General features: G+C 54.1%; 7 protein-coding genes across 7 annotated transcripts; 3 read left to right on the forward strand and 4 right to left on the reverse strand.

The window, feature by feature from the left end:
- Positions 1-1,348: 1,348 nt before the first annotated feature.
- Positions 1,349-3,415, reverse strand: NECHADRAFT_63603 (uncharacterized protein; the record flags this gene model as incomplete). The annotated part of the gene is made up of 3 exons (XM_003050405.1): positions 1,349-1,713; positions 1,770-2,959; positions 3,013-3,415. The coding sequence occupies 3 exons, from the start codon at positions 3,413-3,415 to the stop codon at positions 1,621-1,623; spliced, it is 1,686 nt and encodes a 561-aa protein (XP_003050451.1). The 3' UTR covers positions 1,349-1,620.
- A 1,809-nt stretch (positions 3,416-5,224) lies between these two features.
- On the reverse strand, positions 5,225-7,344 carry NECHADRAFT_71876 (uncharacterized protein; the record flags this gene model as incomplete). The annotated part of the gene is made up of 2 exons (XM_003050406.1): positions 5,225-7,049; positions 7,103-7,344. 2 exons carry the CDS (start codon positions 7,342-7,344, stop codon positions 5,225-5,227), a joined length of 2,067 nt encoding a protein of 688 aa, XP_003050452.1.
- Positions 7,345-10,311: 2,967 nt separating this feature from the next.
- NECHADRAFT_71878 (uncharacterized protein) lies at positions 10,312-11,241 on the reverse strand. The gene is made up of 4 exons (XM_003050407.1): positions 11,203-11,241; positions 10,987-11,144; positions 10,667-10,916; positions 10,312-10,608 (listed from the first exon to the last, which is right to left on the reverse strand). Coding segments are annotated over exons 1-4 (612 nt in total). The 5' UTR covers positions 11,205-11,241; the 3' UTR covers positions 10,312-10,406.
- Positions 11,242-11,560: 319 nt separating this feature from the next.
- On the forward strand, positions 11,561-13,297 carry NECHADRAFT_96228 (rRNA processing protein RRP9; the record flags this gene model as incomplete). The annotated part of the gene is made up of 2 exons (XM_003050018.1): positions 11,561-13,246; positions 13,277-13,297. The coding sequence occupies 2 exons, from the start codon at positions 11,561-11,563 to the stop codon at positions 13,295-13,297; spliced, it is 1,707 nt and encodes a 568-aa protein (XP_003050064.1).
- Positions 13,298-13,762: 465 nt separating this feature from the next.
- Positions 13,763-16,956, reverse strand: NECHADRAFT_84803 (uncharacterized protein; the record flags this gene model as incomplete). The annotated part of the gene is made up of 2 exons (XM_003050408.1): positions 13,763-15,803; positions 15,857-16,956. 2 exons carry the CDS (start codon positions 16,954-16,956, stop codon positions 13,763-13,765), a joined length of 3,141 nt encoding a protein of 1,046 aa, XP_003050454.1.
- A 1,099-nt stretch (positions 16,957-18,055) lies between these two features.
- NECHADRAFT_71880 (uncharacterized protein) lies at positions 18,056-19,598 on the forward strand. The gene is made up of 3 exons (XM_003050019.1): positions 18,056-18,301; positions 18,359-18,640; positions 18,699-19,598. The coding sequence occupies exons 1-3, from the start codon at positions 18,156-18,158 to the stop codon at positions 18,940-18,942; spliced, it is 672 nt and encodes a 223-aa protein (XP_003050065.1). The 5' UTR covers positions 18,056-18,155; the 3' UTR covers positions 18,943-19,598.
- Positions 19,599-24,578: 4,980 nt separating this feature from the next.
- NFC2101 (nucleosome remodeling factor CAF-I subunit) lies at positions 24,579-26,200 on the forward strand (the record flags this gene model as incomplete). Its single annotated transcript, XM_003050020.1, has 5 exons — positions 24,579-24,645; positions 24,701-24,754; positions 24,920-25,436; positions 25,486-25,971; positions 26,026-26,200. Exons 2-5 carry the CDS (start codon positions 24,706-24,708, stop codon positions 26,198-26,200), a joined length of 1,227 nt encoding a protein of 408 aa, XP_003050066.1. The 5' UTR covers positions 24,579-24,645; positions 24,701-24,705.
- Between the last annotated feature and the right edge of the window lie 1,502 nt (positions 26,201-27,702).

Below are 27,702 nucleotides of genomic sequence, written 5' to 3' on the forward strand. Positions count from 1 at the left end.
TGGAAAAAAAAAGGCGAACGGGGATACAGTACCATACTAGACCAATACAGACAACGTTAGCCCAGTTAGAGTAGCATCTTTGGGTGGCGGAAGGGTCCCCTATTGCGGGATCATCTCTCTCTCTCTCTGCCCGGGTACATAGGGATGAATGGATATTTGCTGGGTTCTATAGCGCCCCGAGCCAAAAAGCTGATCTGCCAATGCGAGGTACCTTTGCCTATGGACCCTTATTGCTGGGTACAACTGCAGAAGAAGTCCGTCTGATCTATTTCAGCGCTAGTCAAGTCTAGGCTGCCTGTTGTCGGCTAGTCACTTGTAAGTTCAGGTCGCCTCTACGAGCACTAGCTAGCTACAAGCTCAACACCTGGAATCTCTTGATGGGAACCTAATGTTTTCCTCACAATGATCAATCTCCTCTCTTCCTAATAACCAGCTTCATCCTTCATTCTTCCTCCAAATGTCTACGTGGTCGGCCGCGACATTATTACCCCTCGGTCCCTTGTCACGCTCGCTACCAAACCGGGAATAACAAGCCCGCATCCGCTCCGCTGGAAGTGGAAGAGCTGCAGGGGCCAAGGGGTACTCGCAGGGACAGGGGCGTCTGTCTTGGTCTTGTGTCTCCTCCCATGACATTGCAATCTTTCAAGTCATTTTACATTTCACAGCCCCTACGGCCGCTGTGCCTCTTTTTCTTTTTCCCAGTCTGTCGGATCCCTTGCCCGTCTTGGCAGGACCTGACGGTGTGTGCCGAGTACGACATTCAAAAGGATCGACTCTTCCATGACTTGGTACGTAGCACGCGGGTGAAGGGATCGAGCATCGCATCAGATCTGCCAAAGCAAGCCTCTCGAAGGCAAAAAAAGGAAAACGCCCTTTGGCCCTTGGCTGGCCCAGGTCCATCCCATGGCCCCGGGGCTTAGCGCTAATTTCCATCTGGATTCGGTGCAACCATCTCGGCCGATTCCACGTGGACTGTGCAGCCGAGACATCCACTCACTCGCTTGCTTGCCCACCCTCTCATTACGTCCCTTTTTCCCCTTTGTTCCTTGGGCTTGAAATCCCCAAGGAAAAGTGATGGTATCGACAACGATATTCGTAGACCAAAAACACCGTCAATGATAGTTGCTGATCCTGCCATCTCGTGATCGCCCATCACATTATGATCTACAACAGTTAACCGTCATTTCGAGCCCACTCCATTATTTCGACGTCATCATTCAAACACACTTTCCATTTCTCGTGAACGGGCCAGCGCAATTTCGTAAAATGACATATTTAGGGTAGGTATCCATCCTCTCACATTCAACCCAACAACAGTGGTCGCGTGACACAGCATCAAGATGCAAATATGTTAATAAAAAGATCTGTATTTATAGAAATACCCATCTACGCTCTCTGGCTGTAGGGCTGGAACCCCCAACATCGCCGAGACCAGTGTTTGCCAAGCAGAGGCTTGACACCATCCCCACCTAGTAGCTAAGGAACTCATATGAAACCCCACCAAGAAATATTCACTTTCAAGACTATCTGCCGAAATAACCAGTATACCTAAGCATTCACCCCATGTATCAACCGGTATTCATCATAATCATCATTGCTTTCTGGACACTTATATGACCATCAAGCATAAGCAAGCGTGTTGTCGTCTCGGATCTTTCCAGGAATTCCAATATTGACCTCTCCTCCAGCGACGCAAGGTCCCCTCACCACAATCTGCATCAAGTTAGTGACATGTCTCAAGTTACAAATGATAATGGGTAGAAACTTACGTCGCCTTCAATCTTCTCGTCGGTCGTCTTGTGAGCCCCAGTATCCTTCAAAAACACCTCCACACTGGTGAGCGGCGATCCGAAGTGGCTCTTGACGTCATTGCAGAGTCGATAGTCGAAGAATGCCGTCTGGCTGATGGCACCAGCCACCTTGGCAGCCGTCAAAGCGTACACAACCCTGGCCCCTGTAAAGACTCGCAGATCCGACAGAACGGTGGCCGACAAGAGGGGGGTATCAGATCCCGCACGCTCAGCAGTGTACACCAGACGAAGCTTGCCAGGAGTCGTTCCAAGAGCCGGAGATACGCCAGAGGAGAAGCCGGACAGCAAGTTTGATGAAGAGTGGATTCCCTCCAGAACCAAAGATCGTGTGGCGAGGATGTGCGAGGCCTTGGCCATAGGTGAAGACAGCTTGGACGTCGACTCCTCATGAGTTGCAAGCAGCGCATCGGGGCTTGCCACAATAATCGTGGGAGCAACCCCCTGAGTTGCAAGCACCAGATCAGGCGACCTGCCAGCGACCGAGTTCAGGGCAACCGACGCGTTCGAGTACAGTGCCGTCAAAGTGAGGACCAGAGTGTGCACATTGGCGAGAGAGTCGGCAGGAAGGAACAGGTCAGAAGGGTTGATGCGCTCCTTGGTGGGAATGGCCGCGAGCTGAGCAGCAATGGCAGAAATCAGGTTTGCCTGAGTGAAGCGCACCATCTCTTCAACCTGACCAGGCTCAGTCTGCCAAAAGGTGACAACATCCATGGGAGTCTTCTCGGGATCAGTTTCCGGCAGCTCGCTACCAGCATGCGCGGGAGCATCACGGATGATATCCTGCCAGGTAGCAACATTGATCTTGCTGCCGGTGCCCTCAGGTACCTCATTCCAGTCCATGTGGTTGCTTCCCTCGTCAGTGACCCAGATGAGCTGTCGCAGGGAAGGATAGGCCTGGATAACAGCATCGAAGGGGAACGAGCCAGGAGCGGTAACCAAGGTATCGACGGCAGAACGGCGGAGCATGGAAACAAGTTCGTCGTTGGAGACATCGAATGGGATCAAGACGGTGGTCAAGTTCGGGTAGAAGCTGCAGGCGAAGAGCGTCACCAGGAGCTCAATCGAGTTTGGCAAGTAAACGGCAACTCTAATGCCGCCTGCTTCCGCAATGTGCTGTCCGATGAGGTTGATCTGTCGGGTGATGTCCTCTTGGTCAAGTTAGCGATACTAAGCCTACCCACGAAAGAAGCTGATCTCGTACCAAGCTTATGGTCAACAACATTCTGGGATCCCAAAACTGTCAACAGACGTCCAGTAGCACCCTCTTCACCACCTGTGGCCGCCTTTCTCCAGACATCCCTCAGGTCGCCATTGCGGCCGCGGGACCACTTGGAAGCTCCGGCATCCTTGACATTCAGGCCAGCGTTGAGGGGCATGCCGTGGGGGGCAGCCTGCGATCGGTATACGGGACTCTCTCCCTCATTTCGGACGGAAGACGGGACCGCCTGGCGGGCCAGGAGCATGGGATGAACATCGGGTTCGCGGGTCGCGATGACGCGGTAAGAGACAAGAGCGAGAAGGAGAGTCACCAGGCCGGTCGAGTAGATGTTCCACTGCCCGAGCAGCTCGGTAAGGCCCGAGTCGAGGCTGTCAAAGACGCCCATCGTCGGCTAGTTGCTCGGCCTAGTCGGGTCCGAGACTGTCGTGCGCTTTGGCGCTTGGGGTAAAGAGATGGAAGTAGAGTAAAAGCCTACAACGGCGTTGGATATAGTACGCGCGCTCTACTCTGGAGACAGGCGAACATGCGCAAGGAAGAACTTGACCAAGGTCTCATGAAATGTTGGAGTTGGCAAGTCTCAAGTTTTGGGCGGGGAAATCACCGAGGCGGCATCTGTAGGAGGACGGCAGCGGCAGTGGCAGTGGGGAAGCTCCAACGGGGGCTGAGCTGCGGGCTTCTTCCACGTTCTTGGCTGGCTGCCTCTTGAACTTGGCTCAACGTCATCACATGTATTTTAACAGGCTGAAGTCAAAGTAAATAGGTATCTATCATATCTATCGCAACTCTCAGTAATACTCGTATCATAATTGCTCTCCTTTCAAAAACCTTGGCCGTGAAATCTCTACATCTCATGCCTGTCAGCCTTCAGCCAGCCTCACTCCTTGACGTGTAAGCCCCGGAATGGAGGGGCCAGCTGCTGCCACCAGCTGATCAGGTCTTGGGACGGTCCGGCACGCCTCCAACTCCAGCTCCGTTCCAGTTCCACCACGCCCGTCAAAGAAGGCCCTCTTAATTGTATCATCATAAAATAATCGAAGAATACTAGAATAATAGACGGGACTTTTCAAGAAAAGACCATGATCTAGATTCATATTTTACAATTCTTATTATGGTCTTTATAGCTATCCATGGGAGGATAAGCTGATTTGTGCAAGTCTTGACCCGCCTGCCGCCCTTCTTTCCGAGTCTTCAACAGCCTTGGCTAACACGTCTGTTCCGATTGGATCATCCGAGACATTCAACTCGCACATCACGTCACATCAAATCAAAAGACACAGGAGTAAATGCAATGCGTTTTTTTACTTGGACTCCTCAGTCCAGTCTGGTTGTCTGTTCTACCACGGGAACTGAGTCCACGCACGGCTACTCCCTTTCGTAGCATTCGTGGTCCCGTCTTCAGAAGCCTCATGGCCCGGCCATTCCATCCCGGCCAGGTCAAAGCCTTCATCGTGTCCATGTCCCTGACTTGCAAAGAGCAAGAGCTTTTGTTTTCCGTTCCATGCCGTGTCGCCCAAACCAAAATCCATAACCTGTGGGCGTCGCGCGGCAACGCTCGTGCTCTCCGACGTGTTGAAAAAAACAGAGATAACCGTCCTTCGTTCCCTGCCATGCGCTCATCGTTCTCCCTCTGGTCCCCATCCCCATGAGGACCAGCGAGCGATTTGTCACCAGAGAACCGAGAAATCCACTTTTGTCTATGTGTCTGCACGGCGATAACATGACCCTCTATCGTGAAAGCGCTTAAAATGCCCTCGGGGTAAAGGGGGAAAGGAAAACCCAGGTAGACGGCGAAAACATAATCGTTGTGATGCTGTGTCCAGATCCAGTGTTCTGTGTAAGAACCTAGATCCGTGTCCGCATCACTGCTTGCTGTCAACGTCTTCCAGCTCCCCACATCTCGGTCTAAGGGTATCAAGCGAGGAGTGTGCCGAAATCAAAAGAAACGCAATCTATCACATGCTTCGTGAAAGCCCTGGGACCGAATACTGCCTTCGCCAGTTGGGAAGGGGCAGTCATCTGTCTTCGCAGGTCATGGTGCCGCCGTGTCGTCCAAATGCAAAGTCGTGCGACCAGAGTAACGTAAAGGAAAAAAAGAAAACCGGAAATCAAAAACATCGAGTGCTGCAGAAATGCCTGTCTGCTAGCACTGGGATGCACCTTGTGAGGTGCGAGTGTCCTGGGTGGGTTGTGTTGTTTACCACCAAGAGGACTGAGCACCAGGGCCGCCGGGGTTGCCATAGCTGCCGCCACCACCACTGTAGCCACCGCCGCCGCCGCCGCTGTAGCCACCACCTCCGTAGCCTCCGGCACCGCCGCCGTAGCCTCCAGCACCTCCCTGAGGGGGGCCGTTGAAACCACCGCCGCTGCCTCCGAAGCCGCCGCCGCCACCACCACCACCGCCGAACTTGCGGTAGTCACGGTTGGCAGCACCACCACGGCCTCCACCACGAGAGCGACCGCCACGACCACCACCACCGTAGGATGATTCGCGGGCAATAGTCTCAAGGAAGGCAGGAATCTCCTGGTTGGCCTCCTTGAGAAGCTCCATGAGCTCACGGACGACACCACGGTTGCCGCGGTTGAAGAAGGCAGTGGCGATACCAGTGTTGCCGGCGCGACCGGTACGACCAATGCGGTGGACGTAGTCGTCAATGTCGGTGGGAAGATCGTAGTTGATCACATGAGTGACATTCGGAATGTCCAAGCCTCGCGCGGCAACGGCGGTAGCAACAAGAATGGGGCATCGGCCGTTGCGGAAGAACTCGAGGGCACGCTCACGCTCACGCTGAGTTCGGTCACCGTGAATCGAAGTGGCGGGGAAGTTCTGGTTGATGAGGAAGTCGGAGAGCGAGTCGGCCATGCGCTTGGTCTCGACGAAGATCAGGGTGAGACCACCGGCGTGGGTGTGAAGGATGTCAAGAAGAACGGAGCGCTTGTCAACGTCCTCGACATACTCAACCTTCTGGGTGATGTTCTCAGAGGTGGAACCGACACGACCGACCGAGAGGAAGACGTAGTCCTTGAGGAAGTCGCGGGCGAGCATCTGGATGTCGCGGGGGAAGGTGGCCGAGAACATCAGGGTCTGACGATCTTGAGTGGATGGCATATCTTCTCCCTCGACGATGCGGCGGATCTGGGGCTCGAAACCCATGTCAAGCATGCGATCAGCCTCATCGAGAACCAGGTACTTGATGTTGCAGAGGGAGATGCGACCTCGCTCTATGAGATCGACCAATCGACCGGGAGTAGCAACAAGCAGATCGCAGCCGCGCTCGATCTGTCGGAGCTGGGAGCCAATATCGGCACCACCGTAGACGACGCAAGGTCGGACCCAGGATCGGTAGGCGAACTTTCGGGACTCCTCGTAGATCTGAGAGACAAGCTCACGGGTGGGGGCGAGGATCAGAGAGGTAGGGTAGGCCTTGCGCTGACGACCAAACTGTCCCGCGGCATTGGCGGGGACAGGAGAAGGACCGTTGATAAAGGCCTGAGAGAGGATGGGGAAGAGGAAACCACCAGTCTTTCCGGAACCAGTCTGAGCACAAGCCATGAGATCGCGGCCGCCCATGACAATAGGGATGGAGTACTTCTGGACGGGGGTGGGGACCTTGTAGTGGGCGAGCTCGATGTTGCGGCAGAGGTGCTCATCCAGAGGAGGGGTGGTGAACTGGTGGACAGGCTCGGGAACATCGTGGCCAGAAGCCTCGACAGGGATGTCGTCGTACTTCTCGAAGTTGATACCGGTGTGCTGCTTGGAAGGGTCGTCGGGGGTACCGAAAAGTTCACGCTCGACACGGGGGTTAGCCGGACCGGGGATGTGCTTTCCGTCGCGCCACTGGCCATCGCCAGAGCCACGAGCACTGTAGTTGCCACCACCGCCGCCACCAGAGTGGCCGTCGAAGTTGCCGCCACCGCCATAACCACCGCCTCGACCACCCCAGCCGCCGCGGCGGGTGTTGTTGTTCTGGTAGGTGGGAACGTCGTTGCCCCAGTTGGACTGGCGGGCGCCGTAGTTCTGGCTGCAGAGAAGGTTAGTAATTGTTACCAAGTGAAGCTATCGCGAAACACTTACTTAGCCCAGGCGCTGTTGCCGAGACCGTTGGGACCGGGACCAGCAGCGGCACCGGGACCGGGGGCAGGGCCAGGAGCAGGGCCAGGAGCAGGAGCAGGAGCAGGAGCACCGTTCATAGCGGGGGCAGCGGCAGGAGGACCGCCCTGGCGGCGCATATGAGGAGGAATGTAGGATCGGTTCTGGGTAGGCTGCTGGCCGCCCTCGCCCAGGTTGAGACCGCCCATGTTGAGTTGATCAGCCATGTTGGAAATAATCGCGTTTCGGGTCGAGTCGGTGATGGAAAGAATGTCGGGTCGTATAGACACGAAAAACGATGAACTCGATGAAGGCGAAGAAGACTCTCAAATGTGAACGAGAGTGAGCAGTGATGGGATTCCCGTCGTGCGAAAAGGACAGGAAAAAGACGAAAGAGAAAGAAACGGAAGGCCGATGCTTCCAATGATTTCCCGAATGAATTACTTTGGGCACAAACAAGCGTCAGTGTTTGCACAGATCCCTCGAAGAACACGCAGAATCTTCAAAGGAAAGACCAAGGAAAGACGAAATGTCTTGGGGAAAGACGAGGATGGAGGGGAGATGGGAGGAGGATTGAGAGAGAGGTGAAGAAGGGGTTGTTGTTGGAGGAGAGGAAGAGAAGAGAAGAAAAGGAACCAGGTCGAGAGGCAAAAGAAGAGTGGGAAGAAAAAAAATTGGTTCGAGTTGGGGCCAAAAGCGGTTTAGCGCGGGCATTCGGCTGGGTCACGATTTTTGGGGGGGGATTGTGCGCCTTCTGCGGTGAGGGCGAGGGGGGAGGGAATCGGGAGGGAGAGAGGGCGAGGGAAGGCCGTGAGTGGGCGATGCAGGGCTCGAGGTACCCTCCAAGTACCTTTTGGCCACCGCCCGAATCAGAGGGAGCCAGTGACGTTGGGACGACAGCGGAGAATGCCTGCAAGAGGCTTGACGTGGCTGGGCAGAAAAACGGAAAAAGAACTGACCTGGTACTTATGACGAGGGAGGGCACTAGGGAGACGACGGGGGATCGTTGACTGGATGGAAGAGGTGTGCGCTGAGTCGTTGCTGAACCGGCGCAGGTTTGGGACGAGTTTGAGAGGTGTGTTGTGTTGCTTCGCCCACGGTTGAGTTGAGTTTTGGGGTTCCAGTTGGGAGGGCACTAAGAGATGATCCCCGGGGAAGCTTGTGACAGGAGAGTCAAGTTACTAAGCCGCCTAATCACCCGTGGGCCGGACAGAAGGGAGACACTGGCAGACTGGCAGAAGAAGGGCGGAGAATCCAAATGGAAGAGACAAGCTCAGGATGGGGGTTTACCTTGCAAGGGGGGGCAAAGTGGAAGAATGTAGGCGAGCGAGTGGGCGAGGTTGGGCTTGTTGTTTTTTTTCCCTCTGGAGAAGACGGGACGGGACCTAGGGGACTCGAGGTACTTGGTCGGTACCTGTCGCAGAGAGAGCCCTGGAAGGCTGGGATCAGTACCTACCTAGCGGCTGGCCGGGGGTGGATAGAGGCTCCCGGCTGGACTGGGTACAGTAATCGTAATCGCTAGACTTGCACTGGCCGCCCGCGGGTTGAGATATGACGACGGGGGATTTTTTCGGGGTCTCTACAAGGGGGTATTTCGATGGCAATTATCACCGGATTTGAAGAATCCGAGAATCAAGGGATTTGGTAGAGTTACAAGGGAGTATACGTTGTATCGGATGTGCTCGCGTTGCCGGCTTGCGAGTGTCAAGGACCTGTTCAAGTACCGGACCGGGTTTGGGGGGTTTGAGAGCCGGAACTCAGGGAAGGGGGTAAGAAAAAAATCGTCGTGGTAACCAAAAGACGGGAAGCCGGTTGCAAACAGTGTTTCACATCATTTTTTATTGCTGCTTGCACCGGACATCAAGTCCAACAATCCTGGATGCTTCACCTGTACAGGTATCAACTGCGTAGAGCAACAAGCCTCAAGTTTTTGCTCTTCTTGCCTTGCTCGGCTCCTACAGCGCAGGGATTCAAGGGCCAGCAGAGGCCAGATTAGGTGCGTGGCATCGTAGGTTGATGACGAAATCTCCGATAAGCGGGTGAACTGGCGCAACACGCCTGCTATCAAACGACGAGGAATCCCAGGCTTTGATATCAACCAGCAGTGAATTCTCGTGACTCGTACTCTTGACCGGTCATCGACAATGCCACCAGCAATACATAATATCGTCATCGTCTCCTGGGGGGCCATGATTCCTGCAAGCAATCGACATGCTGCAACATCCGATCCTTGCCATGGATGCCATGCACAGTTCGGCCTTGATTGCACAGTATCAGTCGATATCCCATGACCCCTAGGCAACCTGCAACTCAGGCATGAGACCACCCACACGGAACCCCAGAAGGGCACCATGATTCAGACACGGAGGCTTCTCCCAGAAAATCTAGAACCTGCTGATCGCCGGACGTCATCCAATGGCAAATCAAACATGAAAAACTCAAAACGTGACACACACATCCCTTCCCCTTCCCTTCCATCTCCGAACTCTTCCTCACCATCTCCGAACAAGCCCCAGTAAAGGTTCTCGGGTTTGACTTGCTTGACACCTGGAGGGGCTCAAAAGCAAGTGGGCACACATTTCTGGGGTCACGGCACTGTCACCCCATCGACCCGTGCTTGGCCGTAGGGCTGCCTGGCTATGTACCAGGATCGAGATCTTTTAGTACCGAACCATTGTCTGGTAGTACGTTCATCTTAATCTGACGGCATGCCTTGGGGGACAAGGGGATGAGGAACATATACTATGTAGTAAGAACTATCTAGTTGCTTGGAGGACAATGATGTCAAGTTGGGTTAATCTGCGCTAGATATGATTCCCTAGTCTTTGTTTCCTATCGCCTACTCCGAATGACTGTTGATTTCTTTGTTCGGGTTACACTAGGAAAACGCCTTCGTACAATTATGGATACATCGGCTGGCGATGACCGACGACCAATAACTCACTGAGCGAGGAGGGAACTTCGCATTCGTAGTCGCGAGTTTTGAGGGTTCAATGTTATTGGTGCTGAAATCCCGGGTGCTAGACTTGCACAAATGTCTTGCTGATAATGGATGGGTTGCCAATATCAGATACAGCAGTCCCCCTCCCCATCTACTGGATTCTTCTGTGAATCAGTAGAGGGCTAATGTAACGGGATGAACTCTGAAACACTCAGTCGAGCTCTCATATCCATTAAAACATGCTGTACCAGCCTTGGAGGAAACCATCTTTATTGCAAGCATTAGCCCCCATGACCCATCTAAAAGTACAGATTCATGTTTCCCCTTCTATCCGTCGCTGGACCCCGCTTAGGCGCTCTTCACCACCTTGTCGTCGTCAAACTCTATGTCAACAATCCCGTCCGCCTTGACCGCCTTGACCACCATGCCCTTGAAGTCAATCGGTAATCGGCGCTTGAGCTCGTCGGTGCACATGGTCAGGATCTTGATTCCCTGGCCGAGCGTGATATCGGGGTGGTGGTGCTTGTCCAGGATGGAAAGGCAGTAGTATCTGTGGGATCATGTCAGTCTGGACTGTGTCTCGGCTTCAACACCAAGGACCAACGTACTGTGCGTATCCGTGCGCCGCATAGGGAACATCGGCCAGCGACGCTAGGTAGTCGAGCCAGTACAGCGACGGCTTGCCGGTGATGGGATCGACACCTCCCATGAGGAGGTTGACGTTGTAGGGCTTGCGGGATCGCAGACTCGTGGCGAGCTCTCCACGAACAAAGTGCGCCAGGCCGGAGGGGGATAGGTCGGACTCGTTGCGCATAGAGTAGAGCTGGGCATTTCGTTGGATGTATTCGGCGAATTGGACTGCGAGGAGGCGTTAGCTGTCGTCATGGGCAGTGGTTTCAGCTCACGGCTGCTCAGATGCTCCCAGTACCTGTGTCACCGGCCTCTCCAGAGAATGCCAGGAGGGTATGCTTGTTGAGGGCTCTGGTCTTGTCGTCGGATGCCTTGAGGATGGTGGCGCCTCGCATCGCAGCCTTGGATGCTGCGATGATGGTGAAGTCCTTGCCAGTGATTCCCAACAGTACCTCCCTAGGAACAGAGCATTAGCGGATGTTACAGCTGTAGCTGAAGCTCGGACGAAGCTCACATGTTGGCGATTTTATGATTTGGTGGGAGAGAGTTGTCGAGGTTGAGTGGTAGACGAGTTGTAGTTGTCAGCCTTTCTTGGAGGTCCAGCAACAGCAGCAACCAAGCAAGCTCCCCCGTTAGGCTGTAGCGCTGCGCGTCAGTATCCGTGAGCTGCCCACTGCTGCTTTGTGCCCCTCTTGACCGCTCGAGCCGGAAAAACTGGCCCCAGTCGTTGGTCTGTGATTCGCCGGGTGCTGCATGTGGTTTTTCCGAGTTCCACTGTCGCTCAACTTTTTTTTTCAGACAGCCCAGAAATTTATTCGCAGAGGGTCAGTTTGAAGTCGTGAGCAGGCTGCCAAACTCACGGCGTCGCCACCATGTCTTCATTCTTTACGGTTCCAGGCTCCCAGAAGAAGCGCAAGCGCACAGAAGCCCCCGGGCCACCAAAGAAGAGGCTCGCTGCCTCAAAATCCTCTGGAAAGGCACCTTCAAAGGTTCCCGGCCCCACCAAGAATCGAGTCGAGCGAGACGACGACGAGTCCATCTCTGGGAGCGATTCAGACGAGGATGACGAGAGCTACGACAGCGTTTCGAAAGACAGAGACGCCGAGGAGCAGGATGAGTCGGACGACGAGGGAGAGACTGCCGCCGAGCGGAGGTTGCGGCTCGCAGAGCGATACCTTGAGAACGTCAAGGAGCACGTGGACGAGGCCGGATTCGATGCGGCAGACATTGACCGGGACCTGATCGCCGAGCGACTACAAGAAGACGTTGCCGAGACAAAGGGACGAGTGTATCGTCAATTGGCCTCTGAGCTGGCCATTGACAAGGCCACGCGCACCTTTTTCCGAAGCAACACCAACGCCGTCACCTCGATCGCCGCCTGCGCCCCCTACATCTACACCACCACCAAGGACCTATACGTACAAAAGTGGAAGACCCAGGACCTTCCGCAGAACCAGTACCCTCAGACGACGAGGCGGAAACCAAAGAAGCCCCCAGCGCCCCCGAGGAAGCAGCCCAAGCTCGAGACGTGGCTCAAGGGCACCACGGCAAAGTCCAAGGACAAGAACTACCAGCGCCACACGGACCGCATCCTCGCCATTGCCGCCTCGTCCGACGGCAAGTTTGTGGCCACCGGCGGCGCGGACCACAAGCTCATCATCTACGACGCCCCTACCCTCAAGCCCCTGAAGGTCTTTACCCACCACCGCGACGCCGTCACTGGGCTGGCGTTCCGCAGGGGGACCAACCAGCTGTACTCTTGCTCCAAGGATCGCACGGTAAAGGTCTGGAGTTTGGACGAGCTTGCCTATGTCGAGACGCTGTTCGGCCACCAAGACGAGGTTCTCGACATTGATGCTCTTGCGCAGGAGCGCTGCGTCAGCGTAGGCGCGCGCGACCGAACGGCTCGTCTGTGGAAGGTAGCTGAAGAGACTCAACTCGTCTTCCGTGGTGGCGCTGTAGACAAGAAGTCTCGGCCGGCCGTCAACCCGCGATCACTCCTCCATGAGGGTAGCATGGACCGTGTCGCCATGATCGACGACGACCTCTTTGTCACCGGAAGCGACAACGGCTCCCTCGCCTTGTGGAGTGTTCAGAAGAAGAAGCCCGTGTACATCGAGCCCATCGCGCATGGCATCGAAAAGCCCCTGGATCCTAAGGAGGCGTCAGCCGAGCAGGATCCAGACCCTCAAGTCGTCCCGCCCCCAACACCCCGCTGGATCACCGCCATAAAGACTATCCCCTACTCCGACGTTATCCTTACTGGCAGCTGGGACGGCCACATCCGCGTCTGGCAGCTAAGCTCGGACAAGCGCAAGATCGAGTTCCGCGGTGTCCTCTCGGCGCCCGGGGAGGAAGAGGAGGACGGAGCGCCGGGTCCCATCACGGGCGTCGTCAATGACATCTCCTTGTTTGAGCGCGGCGACCGAGGCAAGGACGGCTTGTGCGTCGTGGTGGCCGTAGGCCGTGAGCACCGGTTAGGAAGATGGAATCCGCCCGTCAAGGTCGGACGGAACGGAGGTGTCGTGTTCGAGATCCCGAGGATACAGCGGCAGGCCGTCAACGGGGCAAGCGGAAGCTCAGACGAGGACGAGGAGGAAGATGAATGAGAAGCGTAATAGATGTCATATGAAAGCACCTTTATTTGAATAGACGTGGCGGAGACTGAACCCACACCAAATGTCACAAAAGCATACCCAACCTACCTACATATCCCCCTTTTATTTCTATTGTACTTGTCATGATATTGCCCGTCATTATGGAGTCTGGGTCTTGTCTTTAACTTGTTGGCTGGGTATTGGTTGTATCTCGATATCCTCTCTACCGTAAAAAAAGCCTTCGTCACTCTCATGATTGTAAAAAAAACAACAACAACGCTCCTCTGCTTTATTGCTCTGATGCAAGGCCTCCAAACGCCCCGAGATGCCACACAATGCAAACCCTAGCTTTCCATGACAAGAATCACTTCTCCGTACCTGTCTCGGCCAATGCTCAGAACCTAAAAAAAAATGCTATGCTCGACTCTACCCGTTTTGGTCGTCGTCTCGTTGCTATTCCCATCCCATAGCTCCCCTTTAACTAGTGAGATCAATGGATCGATCAACTCCATCATACTGTGGTCCCCCTTCAGAAGGCTTATCGACTTCAATACTGGCCATGATAGTTGGTTCTAGGTCAATGACATGAACCCTGCTGGTTGACTTTGCTGAAGGAACGTCGCTCGAGACGGTGACAACCACAGGTGAACTGTTTCTCCTCACTGTCGATGAAGTGCCAGGAGGCTGAGAAGCCGAATGAGCTAGTCTCTGTACAAACTGGGGCGGCGTTGACTTTGGCGGCGATTTCTGCTCAGGAGGGGACTTTACTCCATCGGCAGACTTAACAGGCATCTTGGATGCACTGTTGATCGGTGAACAAGGTGCCGAATGAAAGACTTCGTTGGAACTCGAGGTCTTAACTTCGGTAACGCCGTCATCTTCCAGAGGCTGCATGACCTGTGGCTTGCCTCTGCTTGGTGTCTGAGGCTGTATCGGCTGCTCAGAGGGCATCACCTGAAAGTATGCCGAGATCTCGTTCGTCTTCTTGGGCTCGTTGGCCACCGGGGTCTTGACACCATTCGGCATCGGGCTTTTCACCTCATGGTTGACTCTTGGTGTCCCGGGGCTTTTCGGCGGCACCTGGGGGGAAGATGGCACTACCTGGGAAGACGAAAGGCCTAGCTTTGCGGCCTTGAGCTGCTTCTTCTGCTGCTTCTCCTTCTCTAAACGTTCATGCTGCTCCTGTTGCAGTGCGAAGAGGATGTTTCGGACCTTTTTTCGAATTTGTGAAGGTCGGATATTCCAATTCGTCTGTTCCTTCTGGAGCAATTTCCGGACAGCTTCATCCGGGTCTTGGAGGAAATGTTCCATATATCCCAAGACAAAGACTCCACAGTCACAGTAGTTGTCCTGCTCAGGGATATTTCGAGCCGTCATGCCACCTGGGGGGGTTGTGATCTCGACACCCTTCTTGTGCTTGGCCTCCTCAACGAGGTAATCCCGGAGGCACTTGCAAGTTGGCGAATGTGCGGAACCGAGAGAGTCAAGGGTGATAATCCTGGGTTCATCGATGCTAAACTTTTGGGTTCCACCGCTCGACTTCCGCTTGCTTGTCTTGCTGGGAGCCTCGGCGTTCTTAACAGGCACGGCGTCCGAGGCAGTATCGCTGACGCCGTTGGTCACCTGGTCGCCGTTTGGCTTGGAAACCTCCTCATCGAGAGAGATTGTGGCAAGGGTACGCTCGACAGGCGAGAGCTTCGGGGATCTCGTTGCATCATTATCCTCAACGACAATCGCCTCGCGCTCACTTGATGGGGTTTTCTTTTCCGGTTGAGGTAGCAGTCGGGGAGCGTTGTAAATGATGGCAAGATACCAGTGAGCGTTCTCGTTGACAGGAACGACAATGTAGTCGTAGGAGAGGAGATCGATTCTCGCAGTCCAAGCCTTGACGCCGTCATAGTTGATCTTGGCACGATTCGACCTCAGCTTCTCGAAGAAGAATGTGTTGAAGATGTAGACCTTGTCCAACACCTCGGGGCGCTCCTTTTCCAGCTGAATCTGGAGGTAGCGAAGGTAGAAGCTGATGAGGTTGTCGTTGAGAAACTCGCCTTCATCGAGTCTCGGGATATCATCTCTGTCGACAGTAGCCCGGTTCTTGCCAGTTGGGGGGTATACCAAGGACCTGTGCCAGTCCTTGTCCCAATCTGGGTTCTGCATACTCCAACGATCCGGGGTTTTGTCACGGATCAACGGAACTGGAGACGATCTTCGGGTCCGTCGGGTCTCGGGTCGTTGGCTCCGAGTGACCACAGGGGCCTCTTTCAACTCTTTTGGTTCCGTCTTTGCGTCCTTTGCTGGCTCGGGGACGCCCTTCATCTGATCCTTGAGTTTAATGGGCCTTGGAGTGATGGGCTCACCCTTGAAGGGATCTTTCCTCTCTGAGTACTCGCCTGAGGTCTGTTCCATAACAGCCGCAAGCCGAGCTGCAGCAGGACTACGAATCTTTGACTGTTTGTGCTGTGCCTCAAACTCCTTGGCCTTTGTGAAAACGGTTTTGAACTTGAGCCCGAGTGACACGCTGAATATTATTAGTCGTTGTTCTCTGAGATCGACCTGACACACAACACTTACTCGTCACTCTCTTCTTGTTTACACCCGTATAGCCAGTTATGGAGGCAAAGAGCATCGTTCTTGCTTGCAAGCTGCAATACCAGTGTGCCCGGGCTTTCTGCTGTCATCGGACGGTTGATGTGGATAAAGCAACTGTTTGTGGCGGCGTGTTGGATAGATTTGACCGATTTTCTCTTGATTTCAAGCCAGGGAGCATGTTCTGCCGTTCCCTTCCCTTCGTCAACGACCTTAGCGAGGTACTCTCCAAGGCGAAGCTTCACTTGTTGGTCAGGCTTCTCTGCATAGAAACGGTATCGTCCACTAGCAGCTCCAACTACGCCCAGGTCAGGGTACTCCGGCTTGTTCACTGCCTCTCGTCCCCGTGACACAGGCCGTACTGTCTGGAAAGCTGTGCGATGGATATCTCCTCGCTGCCTGGATCGATTTGGAGATTGGGACACCAATGACGAAAAGTTGGTCGGTTTCTTTCCAGTGGGTAGGTTGTTGCGTCTGTTTGGCTCTGAAAGCTCATCCGCAAAGTCGTCGTTTGACTTGAAGCGCTTGGAAACTGGCGGCGCATAGGCTACTGCTCGTCTTTTCGGCTGAGCAACAAGATCGGACACGGTATTAGAAGGAGGTGGATTGTCCTCTGACCAACCATCCAACTCGTCGATGTTCGCGCTAGAATGTCGATGTTGAGGTGGAAGGTTGCGGTGCTGGACGGCGTGGGCATCATCGACCTCCGTAGGGCTGGGGGTCAGCCTTCTGCCTGCTCGTGACCGTCTTTGCCGGGGCTTCTTCATAGAGTTTCGTGACTGCACATGGCGGTACTCTGAGATATCGACCGCAGTGGATGTGTTTTTGCTGGTGCTGGCGACGCTCAAGACGTCTATTGTGTCTGGTTGAGAACCATCTCTCGTCAAGTCGTGAATCTGAGGTGTTGAGGTGCCGGGCGAGTCGTCTTCGACGTCTTCAATCGGTCGTTTTTGTGTCGCAAAGTAGTTTGATGTGAGGCCGGTTGAGGACCGGTCGTCCGTACGTTTCTGGCGCTTCGAAGATCGATCGTCCGGTGGCGGTGCTATTCGTGAATTCTTTCTGGTCATCGGGCCATTACAGCTCATGGTGCTCACCGGCCCCTGCTGGCCATTGAGCGCCCTCTGCTCTCTGTATCAGCATCGTCATGTATCAAGCTGCACAGACAGCAAGGCGGACCGACCAATCGTGAACTCATGTTTGCGCGATCACCCGGAGCGCTCCGAAGAGTGTCAGCGCGAGGGTCGTATTTCAGGAGCGGTCCAAGGGCCTACCCATAGTCCGGGAAAGAGTTGTTGGCGTCGGAGTGATAGCGAGCTAAGGGACTGCAGGCTGCGTGTTAGAGCTCTGCTCGGCGCGAAGCGAAGGACGAGACGGGGTCGCAAGCAGAAAGGAGACAAGAGCAGTGCGCACTCCCATTGAGCCTTTTTCCTCCTCTGGTCCCTCAAAGGCGAAGACGGAGCGTGGCCCTCCAGCTTTCCACCCTGTAGAAAAAAAAGTTGACGACTGGGGCAGGTTTTGGGTGTGGAGGCGATCGTCGGGGTCGGCGGTCTGGGCCGCTCGGCGTTGAAGACTTTAGCAGTACTCGGGAGCAGGCAGAGAAGCCGAGTGCCTGAAGAGGACGAAATGCTTAGGGACGCATGCAGAGTCGAGCGCTGGGATCGAGGGGAAGAGAATGGCGTGCAGGACGCAGGTGAGGTGACGTGGGAGGAGATCTAAGAAGAGATGGATGGATGGATGGAGTGAACTTTCAGGTAAGGTAGAGGCTGGAAATCAAGCACCGGGTGCTAGTGGGGTCCGTCCTCTAAATTTTAGTGCTTCTTCGGGGCATCGCAACCTTCGGCAGTGGAGACTGAGCCAACTGTCAGCCTCGCAGGGACCGAGCTGTTGGAATCCAGGGACCAGACGATGGAGTGAGCTAAATAGCACATATTTATGAGATGAAATGCTTTCTACTGACTATAAAGGGATTCTACATCCTATAAAACTTGGCTTTCACTTTCAATTTTATCTATTTCCACCCTCTATTATCCACACTCTCTCATCTGAAGCTTGTGTCTGTCGTCACAACCCCACAATGACCCAATCAACCACAAGGCTGAGACGCCACACCTCCAGCGCCTCAGGGACTGGCTCCAAAAACGTGGCCAGTAAATGTACTTACTTAGACCTACAACACCAAAGACGCGACAACGCACCGTCCGTCTTTAAACATCATTCTCCCTTTTCCTTTCTCTTCTTATAGTACGAGGGGAATGCTTCGATAGCATTCGATAATTCGCCCGCCATGTACAACTCCCTCACTCGCGTCCAAAACTCGTTTGGCTTCTTCACCACCGTCTCATTCGTCGTCGCAGCCTTCATCGCCGCCTCCGATCTCCTTGCGCCGCGCATCCCTTCCACAGGCCTCATCGCCCCCACAAACGTCCAGGTGTACGTTTGCCTCATTCCCGTTTGCTAGCAATCGCTGACAACTTTTATCTTGTGCAGTGTCAAGGGTCGCCCGCATTACTATAGCTCCAAGAAGGAGGAGTACGCCATCATCAAGTTCTCCCTCGAAGCCGACTTCTCGTCCCTCTTCACATGGAACACTAAGCAGCTCTTCGTCTATGTCACCGCCGAGTGGCCAGGCCCCGGCAATGCCACCAACGAGGCTGTCATCTGGGACTCCATCATCACCAACCCGAGCGCCGACCATCTGAAGAACATTGGCCCTGTTGCCATGAAGAAGCTTAAGCGCAGCGCCGAGGGCAAGTCCATTGACCCCAGCCGGTAAGTCTTGAACCAATTGCACAACTCGCGAGTGGTATGGCCTGACAGGAATCTATAGTGGCATCCTTAAGCTGAGGAACCAGAAGCCCAAGTACCAGATCACCCACCCTAGCGGCAAGGTCGCTGAGAAGGACAACGTGGAGCTCAAGGTGCACTACAATGTTCAGCCCTGGGTCGGCCTCCTGACTTGGGACCAAGGCCAGGATATCGGCCTCTGGAAGAAGTTGGCTGGCGGTGTTAGTGAGAAGTTCCAGCTCCCCGCCCTCAAGACCAAGAAGAAGGACGCCAAGAAGAGCGCCTAGAGGAGGCCAGCTCCCATGCTAGTCCTTAAATCCAGATCTATACTATAGCATGCTATGGCGTTTAATGGAGTGGGTAATCATCGTTGAATTTCATGTTTATGGGTACTGTTTGGCCCAGACAATTATCTTCGTGATTTCATGATACATGCAGATATCTACATTTTGTCTATACGACTTTGTTCACATCCACCATCTCTCATGACACCATGCTTAGAAACCCAGACCTGTCAACATATATCGTAACACGTAAACAAAGTACACGGTCCGTCAAGGCTGATAAACCCAAAGACCAGGCATCTAGCCCTGGGTTGCGTTACTAGCAGCCCCTCCGTTGCCTCTTCCACGTCCTCCACGTCCTCTTCCGCCGCGTCCACGACCGCGTCCCCTTCCTCGTGGTTGGTCGAGGCTGGCAGGCGGCGGCACGTTGCCGTACTTTTGCTCTCCTGCATCGGGAGCGGGTGAGCCATGCAGGTTGCCGCGTCCACGACCTCGCCCGTTTGAAGGGGCACCGCCCCGAACTCGATAGCCGTCCTGGCCCTGGTGTGCGCCATCGGGACCGTTGCGGTAAACCAGGGTGCTGTGGACGAGGTTAGGGCCACCTCCACGAGCCCCGTTGCCTCGGCCACGCGAGGGTGTACCGTTCAAGGCTCCTCGCCATCCACCGCGCAGGGGCGCCGGAGCAGGCGCGTCTCTATACTGAGGGTGGCCAACATTCTGGTACCCGCCCGCCGGGGCCGTCGCAACGGGCCGTCGCTGTTGCGCTCTGCTGGTGGTTGAGACGACCTGCTTGTCCGTCGTGTTCAGCACAGCAGAGGCCGCAACAGTCTGGCCACGGAACATGGGAGCTCTCTCGTTGAGCGTAGTTCCGCTCATGAAAGCTGTGTCCCAGACGACATCCAATAAAAGAGCTGTGGCCGTCCTGCTGATGCCGACAACCGTTCCACGGGTGGCAATAGGCACCTTTCCAGCAGCAGAAACATACGTGACTCGGTCTCCCAGGCCAAAGTTCTGGTTGCCAAGCACCATCTCGGCGTCGGACGGCTTAAGGAGGGCCGAGCGAGGAACGCCACGCAGCTTCTTGATGTCAATCTCCTGAGAAGCGACATGAATCTGCTCTCCAACGGTAGCCAGAGCCTGGACGACGGCCGAGTCAAGCTGTTCGGCTTCCAGGGGAACACGCTCAAACTGGTTCGTCTTTTGCGACTTCAGCCAAGCAGCGATTTCCTTGACCTTCTGGGACGCAACGGCGGGGTCCTGCCACAAGTCTGTCTCGTAAACGTCGCTCTTTTGAGGCTCCCTCTGGATGGCCGCAAAGAATTCAGGGAAGGTAACCATGTAGTTGGCAATAAGCTGGATCGCCAGACCGCTGAATTCCCAACCGGTATGGGACTTTCTCGAGTAACCGAGCACCTTTTGCTTTCGGCCTTCGAACTTCAAGTTCAGACCAAGGTTCAACTTGAACCCACCAGAGTTGATGACCTGGTAGGACGAAGTGATCTTGCTCAGCACAAGAGGATGAACGCCCAGCTGCTTTGCGACGGCGAACGAAGGAGTGTAAGAGTTGTTGCGCTCAGCCTGGTGGATGATCTGCTTTGCGAACTCGGGCTCCTTATTCTTGAGCATCGAAACTACAATCTCTGCCTTGTTGTTGGTGTGAGCAGTGACCTCAAGAGGGCGGCCGTAGGCATATTCGCCGAGGAAGAACGCCCGTGTGCCCTGTGGGAACTCTTCCTCGATAGGCAATGCTGCCTTCTCAAGGAAGCGCTCGTCTTCATTGACAACCTCGTCAACGATGGTCTGTGCAGCGTAGGTGCTCCTGAGGCTTGGGTTCTCGGCATACTCCTTGATCAATGCACCCTCCTCGGTTCTGATGAGGCCCTTCAGCATGTGGACATAGATGAGGCATTCGACTTGTCCAATAATGATACCGAACCGCTTTGAGTGCATGTTCTCAAGAAAATCAGACTCCCTGGCCCAGTCGGCGGCCTCTCTGTTGTTGTGATCCTTAGTCACAATGTCTTTGCCATTCTCGGCCAATTCGTAGCTGAAGAGCTCGTCTTGAACCTTCATGACCTTGGCTTCTTGAAGGAATGGATAGCCCACGAAACAGCGCTGGCCCAGCTTTGCCTTCCAGGTTTCTGTCTTGGTGCGGTTCTCCGTATCAGTCAAGGTAACAATAACACTTGGGTTCTTGCTGTCCTGTTGGAAAACGTTGACACCAAATCCTCCGAGAAGTTGGGCAGTGTAGGGAAGAGTATGCAGCGAGGGGAAGCCAGCAAGAGCATCAACGTTCAGCAAGGCGCCGGTTGTCAGTCCGGCAAGGTAATCGAGGCCCTCCATGTCGGGAAGATCGAAGATGTTTTCGATACACCGGCAGTTTTGAACCTCAGGGAAGACGCCAGGCAGAGGCGACGGGTAGACAAAGTCCACGTCAGGTGAGTAAGTGAACTTGAGGGGGACACCAAAACCGTTTCGGGCCTTCTCATCCGGCTCCAGGTTGTCATTCTTTGTTGCCATAGCCCCCAACAGGCGCTTCTCATCAATGAAGGGGATCTTGACGACAGCTTCCCAGTCCATTCTCTTGCCGTTCATGTCCAGCTCAAAGTCGCGAGGATAAAAGTCGATGATGGGAGAGTCGGGGTTAGTCATGAGGTCATGGTAGACCTTGGGCACAATCTTCTTGCTTCGGTCTGGCAAGACACCCATGAGCTGTTCGTACGGCTTAAACGGCTGACCCTTCTGGAAATTGAAGTCCGCGCCAACACCCTTAGCAACATCTATATCGTGTTAGTCGAGCACCAAAAGAGGCAGCTCATCCTCTATGCTTACCTGAGATGAGAGGCGCATAGTGGTATCCGTAGAACCAGGGCCACGAGGCAATTCCGCGGTAGTAGTAGTACAAGACCCATTGCAGACCTTGCACGTAGTTCTCGCACAGGGCGATAAGCTCCTTGTCGTACTTTTCAGGAGCCCACTCTTCAAACTTCTGAAGGTAATACTTGGTCTTCCAGCCTTGGTACTTGTCTTGGTAGAGTTTCTCGTACTGCTTTTCAGCATCCTCAGGGGTCATGTCAACCACCAGGGCCTTGTCGTACGTCTTCATGACTCGGTAGGCTGCCAAATTGCCTTCTTCCTCCTCCTCTTCGTCGTCATCGTCAATCTTAGGAGGGAAGGACACGATGAGATGACGATGGCCCTCGTCATCCTCCTTGGTAGACCATTGGAGGTGCATAGAGTCTGCCAAATCCTGGACGAACTTACGGTCAGCAGCCTTAAGGCTGGTGCCAAGATCCAGAGGCTCATCGGAGCGCTTAGAGATGTAGGGCCGGATCTGTTGCTTCCAAAGATCCCGTTGCGCAGAGGTGATGACAATCTGCCCTCCCTTGGGAGGTTTGCGCCCAGAAGCACCCTTGTTTCCAGCGTCCTTTTCTATCTGTTTCGCAGCAAACCACTTTTCATCCGAAACATCGTTCTCGAAGTTATCGATCTCGGTTTTCGACAGCTCGCCAAGCAGGAGCTGTAGACGCTCCAAGTTGATGACTCCATTCTCGTTGATGTATCCATCACCCTTGGGTAGGATGGTCTTGTAGATCCTGAACATGTTTGCCAATGCTCCCTCGTTGATGTGTAGCCCGGGCAGGTTAGGCAAGAAATCGTTGCCGACAAAAAAGGCCATGAGAATGAAGTCGTCAATGACTCTTTCGAGGTCGAATGGGAAACTGAGAGTGCCTTCTTCTTGAAGTTCCTGGAACTCCATCTCCAGATACTCTCGAACAATGCAAAGATGGAGCAAATAAAAGTTCTGATGCTCAAGTTCTTTGGACTTGTTCTTTGAATCACGTCCAAATGTCACCTCCTCTCGAAGAAGGCAGAAATGGGGATCATGGCTGAGAAGACCCAGCATGATCAGATCGGCATCGAGGCCGTAAAGACAATGTCGCACATTGGGGTTGTAGTTGGGCTGGGCCTTGGCATTTCGGATGTACTCCATGATCTTGTGTTCTCCTTCACCAGGGACCTCGTGGCCGGAAAGCACAATCTCGCAACCCTGCCAATCAGTATCCTCAGATACCTTCTTGTTGACAAAGTATCGCAGCTGCTGTGATAGCTTGGCCATGAATTCAGTGCCTATAGTCTGTTAGAACGTGGAATTATTACTACAAGAGTTGCCATACCAGGGGTGATGCAGTTGCTGTCAAAGGGTTCCTCCTTGGGCAACTCGATGCCTTCGCGAATGGCCTTGTCACGGGCCTTTTCGGCATCGAGAGCCGTTCGGAAACGTCGAGCACGCTGCTGGTTCATCTTGGCTCGCGGGGCGACACCGTCGATAGCCATGAAGAAGAGTTGCTTGGGCTTGATCTTGCCAAACAGATGTTCAATGTAGTTGAATATGCGGATGAACATTTCCTCCTCGCTGAGGCGAAAGGATACGTCTTCACCTGCATCCTTGTGGGTACAGTTATGAATGATACCATTCATATCCAGCTAAACCGCGGTTAGCATATAGCGCGACGAGGGTGTATCAGGATCTCGAACGTAGAGGCAGTCGAACTCGGGTATTCGGTTCTCTGCGATGAGTTGAGAGATTGCGGGATAGCGCTCAGAGAGCCATCTGAAGAACTTGGGGACACTGCGACCAGGAAGAATTCGAGTTAGCCATTGAAGCTATGGAGAAATGGCAAAGCCAGAAGAGGGACATACCCCATTGCGACGGGTTAGTAGGCGATTCTCAGCCCACGACAAAGTTCAGCAAGGCGAAAAAGTGATATGAAATTGGAGTCGGGCTCCAAGTCGCTCGTACAAGTTGAGCGCAAAACGGTGAAAATCCTGTCGCAAGCGAAGATGGAAGACAAATATGGTGATCCGACACGACGCCTGACAAGATGGAACAAGAAAGAACCAAGAGATCCAGAATCAAGCGCAGAGAGAGAGAACCGAAGAAGACTTCCTCTACAACGCCCGAAGGGAAATGAAAGATATGACGGAACCAAGAGGGTCGGTGATTGCGGCGAGTCGGGAGGTGAGGTTTAAAGGGAGAAAGGTTAAGGTCGCGACGATGCGTGTTGTCGTGACGATGTAGTCCAGCAGTCATGGAATCGGGCTGGGGCTTTGCTACCGTAGCAAAGGTGGGGCTTTCATCCATCCCACACAAGGCGGCGGATTGCCTCGTCGCTGATGGAGGGGCTCTTGCCGGCGTGAGTCAATCCGGAGGCCGACAAGCTATGATGCACCTCAGAGGTACATGCCAGCTAGGCAATAAGGAGCCTACTCATTGGTAGCGCACAAGTACACTGCCCCAATGCCCGCCTATAACTGGGATCAGCACCTGGAACACGCGCTAAAGTCGCAAAAAAACTGAGCCACATTCCATTCCAGTGAATGTGGCTAGTGCTCGCTTTCACTGGCCGCCTTCCGCTGTCACTTTACGCGACTACATACGCGTTTAACCACGACCGCTCCGTACTTTTCAGCCTTCTTTGTGCGACGGCCTCACTCTTCATCTTCAACTACTTGCATCTTTGCGCCAACGCTTGTTTTCGTCACTTTCTAGTAGACCGTGAAGCAAGAACCTTATTATTTCCATCCATCTCGTCTACGAGCATTTCTTTTATCACTTCGAGAAAAGAAAGCCCGTCATGGCGCCCGCTCAATCGACGGAGCGCGATGTGGACAGTAAGTTGCGGACAGCCTTGCATCCACCATGTCCACCTTGGATGGATCTCAATCGCAAAAGGATGGCGCGCTCACAAAACAATAGTCGAGATGACACACGAGGAGGAAGATGATCAGGGAGAGCGCCTGATTAACGAAGGTATGCATGCTAGTGAACATCCAGCCACATTGACCAGGTACTGACACAGGTCGCAGAGTACAAGACATGGAAGAAGAACAGCCCTTTTCTCTATGACATGATTCTTGGGCAAGTCGCCTCATCCTATTCATCATTTAACCACCATCTAATATGACCATCGCAATAGAACTGCCCTCACCTGGCCAACCCTGACAGTTCAGTGGTTCCCTGATGTCAAGGAGCCTGAGGGCAAGAACTACCGAATGCACCGCCTTCTGCTCGGCACTCACACATCGGATGAGAGCCCCAACTTCGTCCAGATTGCTGATGTCCAGATCCCCAAGGCTGTGACACCTAACCCCAGCGACTACGACGAGGACCGTGGCGAGATTGGTGGCTACGGAAAGTCGGGCAATGTCGCCGCCATCAAGTGTGACATTGTCCAGAAGATCGAGCATCCCGGAGAAGTGAACAAGGCTCGCTTCCAACCTCAGAACCCCGACATCATTGCTACTCTCTGCGTTGATGGCAAGATTCTGATCTTTGACCGAACGAAACACCCTCTCCAGCCTACCTCTCTTGGCAAGATCAACGCTCAAATTGAGCTTGTTGGCCACAAGGCCGAGGGTTTCGGTCTCAACTGGAACCCCCATGAGGCGGGCCGCCTCGCCTCAGGTAGCGAGGATACTACCATGTGCCTCTGGTTAGTTCTATCTGCCATTCATGCCTATGCTATTAGCTAACATGAGAAGGGACCTCAACACCCTCAAGGCCGACTCCAGAATTCTGAACCCCGCCCGCAAGTACACTCATCACAGCCAGATTGTCAATGACGTTCAGTACCACCCCATCTCCAAGAACTTTATCGGTTCAGTTTCGGATGATCAAACGCTCCAGATCGTCGATGTCCGACACAGTGAGACCGCCAAGGCCGCTGTGGTGGCTCGCAACGGCCATCTGGATGCAGTCAACGCGCTGGCATTCAATCCTAACTCGGAGGTTCTTGTCGCTACCGCGTCGGCAGACAAGACGATCGGTATCTGGGATCTCCGAAATGTCAAGGAGAAGGTTCACACTCTGGAGGGCCACAACGACGCTGTCACATCTCTGGCCTGGCATCCTACTGAGGCTGGTATCTTGGGAAGTGCCAGCTACGACCGGAGAATCATTTTCTGGGATCTCTCTCAAGTGGGCGAAGAGCAGCTTCCCGACGACCAAGACGATGGCCCCCCTGAATTGTAAGCTTGACCCCTGAACAGCGATTGCTGTACTACGTCTAACAGAGTCTACAGGCTTTTCATGCACGGCGGCCACACGAACCATCTTGCCGACTTTAGCTGGAACCCTAACGAGCCGTGGCTCGTAGCAAGCGCCGCGGAGGACAATCTGCTGCAGATTTGGAAGGTTGCCGAGTCGATTGTTGGTAAGGACGACGGCGACCTGCCTGTCGATGAGCTCGACCGATAGGTGAGGTGGAGGTTCGTGGAGAAGTTCCGGTCTTCATAGGATGAGGAGACGCAGCAGCTCTGGGAGCGATGGCAACAGAGGTCTGATTTGCCATCGACGCTGAAGCGTGAAATATCCTAGAATGAGATGCGGAAGCGCTTGGAAGGGTTTGTGTCCCAGAGACTATCTACAGTAATGGTCAATCAAGTTTATGTAAATTGTGCTCAGCCTGTGCAATCTTGGATGCGTAATACGTGTTATTCCTTCGCAAGTGCGAGGAAATGTGAGGACTGGCGAGGCACTGTCAGGCAGCTGGCAAGTCATGCACGAAGTTTTCTGTTGACGGGGCAATTCTGCAGCGCCCCAGCATTCTATTCAGGGTTATCTACCCCGTTCGCTTGCTATTGTTCTGTTGATTGTTCTCATTGTCCCCGTTTGTCAATAACAAACGCAGTCCACGTCGAGGCCAAAGGCCAAACCTCGACTTCACCTCCCGCTTCCTGCTCTCTTCCTTTCCATCTCAACACCAAACCACAAAACATCAGGCCGCACGAAAACATTCACTGTCACCGATCAAGCTTTGTCGATATTTCGACGGCTTGATCGATCAGTAATACGCGATCGCTGCCGACATTATCATCCCTTCAAACATCATCCCCTCCCCTACCTTGCCCAGACACTCGACTTTTCATCCTCGCCATGGCGCCTAACCGGCATCCCAACCCGCCTCGTCGTGGGAATCGAGTCCCGACCAATCCTTCTGCGTTAGCCACAAACCAAGCTCCTGCCCCGGGTGCCGCCCGTACTCAGATGCAGCCAGCTCAGAATGGCCAGCCTGTTGCTCAGCCCCAATTTGCCTTTCAATCTCAGGTCCCTGCCCAAGGTCAGGCTCAAGGTCAGCAGTCTGTTCACGGCCAGCAGCAAAACCATGGCCAGTTCCAGTTCCAGGCGCAGCAGCAAGCTCCTCAGTTCCAGACCCAGGGTCAACCTCAAGTCCCTTTCCAGACTCAGGCCTTCGGGCAGCCCCGACTCCAAGGACAGCAGCAGCAGGGCTTTGGTCAGCAACAAGGTTTCGGGCAACAGCAACAGCAAGCCCCTTCTCAGTTTGGTCAACCCCAATTCCAGGCCCAACAGCAAGCTCCTTTTCAGTTCCAGCCTCACGCTCCCCAGAACCAAGTTCAAGGTCAGGCTAGTCTCGGTCAAACCCAGTCTCAGGGACAACAGCAAAATCCCTTTCAGTTCCGACCTCAGGTTCAGGCTCAGCAGCGTCAGACCCAGAACCAGAACCATACCCAGAATCAACAAGTGAATGGTCAACCTCATCAGAACCATGGTCAGCATCAGAGTCTCGCCCAGCAGCGCCAGTCCCAGCTCCAGAATCAGGGCCAACGCCAAGTCACTTCCCAGCAGCAGAACCTTGGCCAACTCCAGGCTCTCGGCCGGCCTCAGGCTGGCCTTGGCCAAAGCCAGCCCCAGGGCCTACAGCAAAACCCATTCCAGTTCCAACCTCAGGGTCAGGCCCA

The sequence above is a fragment of the Fusarium vanettenii genome (genome assembly GCF_000151355.1).
Source record: "Fusarium vanettenii 77-13-4 chromosome 9 genomic scaffold NECHAsca_6_chr9_2_0, whole genome shotgun sequence".
NCBI classification, from domain to species: Eukaryota; Fungi; Ascomycota; class Sordariomycetes; order Hypocreales; family Nectriaceae; genus Fusarium; species Fusarium vanettenii.

Excerpts from the sequence above, each read along its gene's own strand:
- NECHADRAFT_71878 (XM_003050407.1), bottom strand. Across the intron at positions 10,917-10,986 it reads TGGAGAGGCCGGTGACACAG|TCCAATTCGCCGAATACATC; the intron begins GTACTGGGAGCA and ends GCCTCCTCGCAG. Across the intron at positions 10,609-10,666 it reads GCGGCGCACGGATACGCACA|ATACTACTGCCTTTCCATCC; the intron begins GTACGTTGGTCC and ends ATGATCCCACAG.
- NECHADRAFT_71880 (XM_003050019.1), top strand. The coding sequence starts at position 18,156 with ATGTACAACTCCCTCACTCGCGTCCAAAACTCGTTTGGCTTCTTCACC. Across the intron at positions 18,302-18,358 it reads GCCCCCACAAACGTCCAGGT|TGTCAAGGGTCGCCCGCATT; the intron begins GTACGTTTGCCT and ends TATCTTGTGCAG. Across the intron at positions 18,641-18,698 it reads AAGTCCATTGACCCCAGCCG|TGGCATCCTTAAGCTGAGGA; the intron begins GTAAGTCTTGAA and ends AGGAATCTATAG.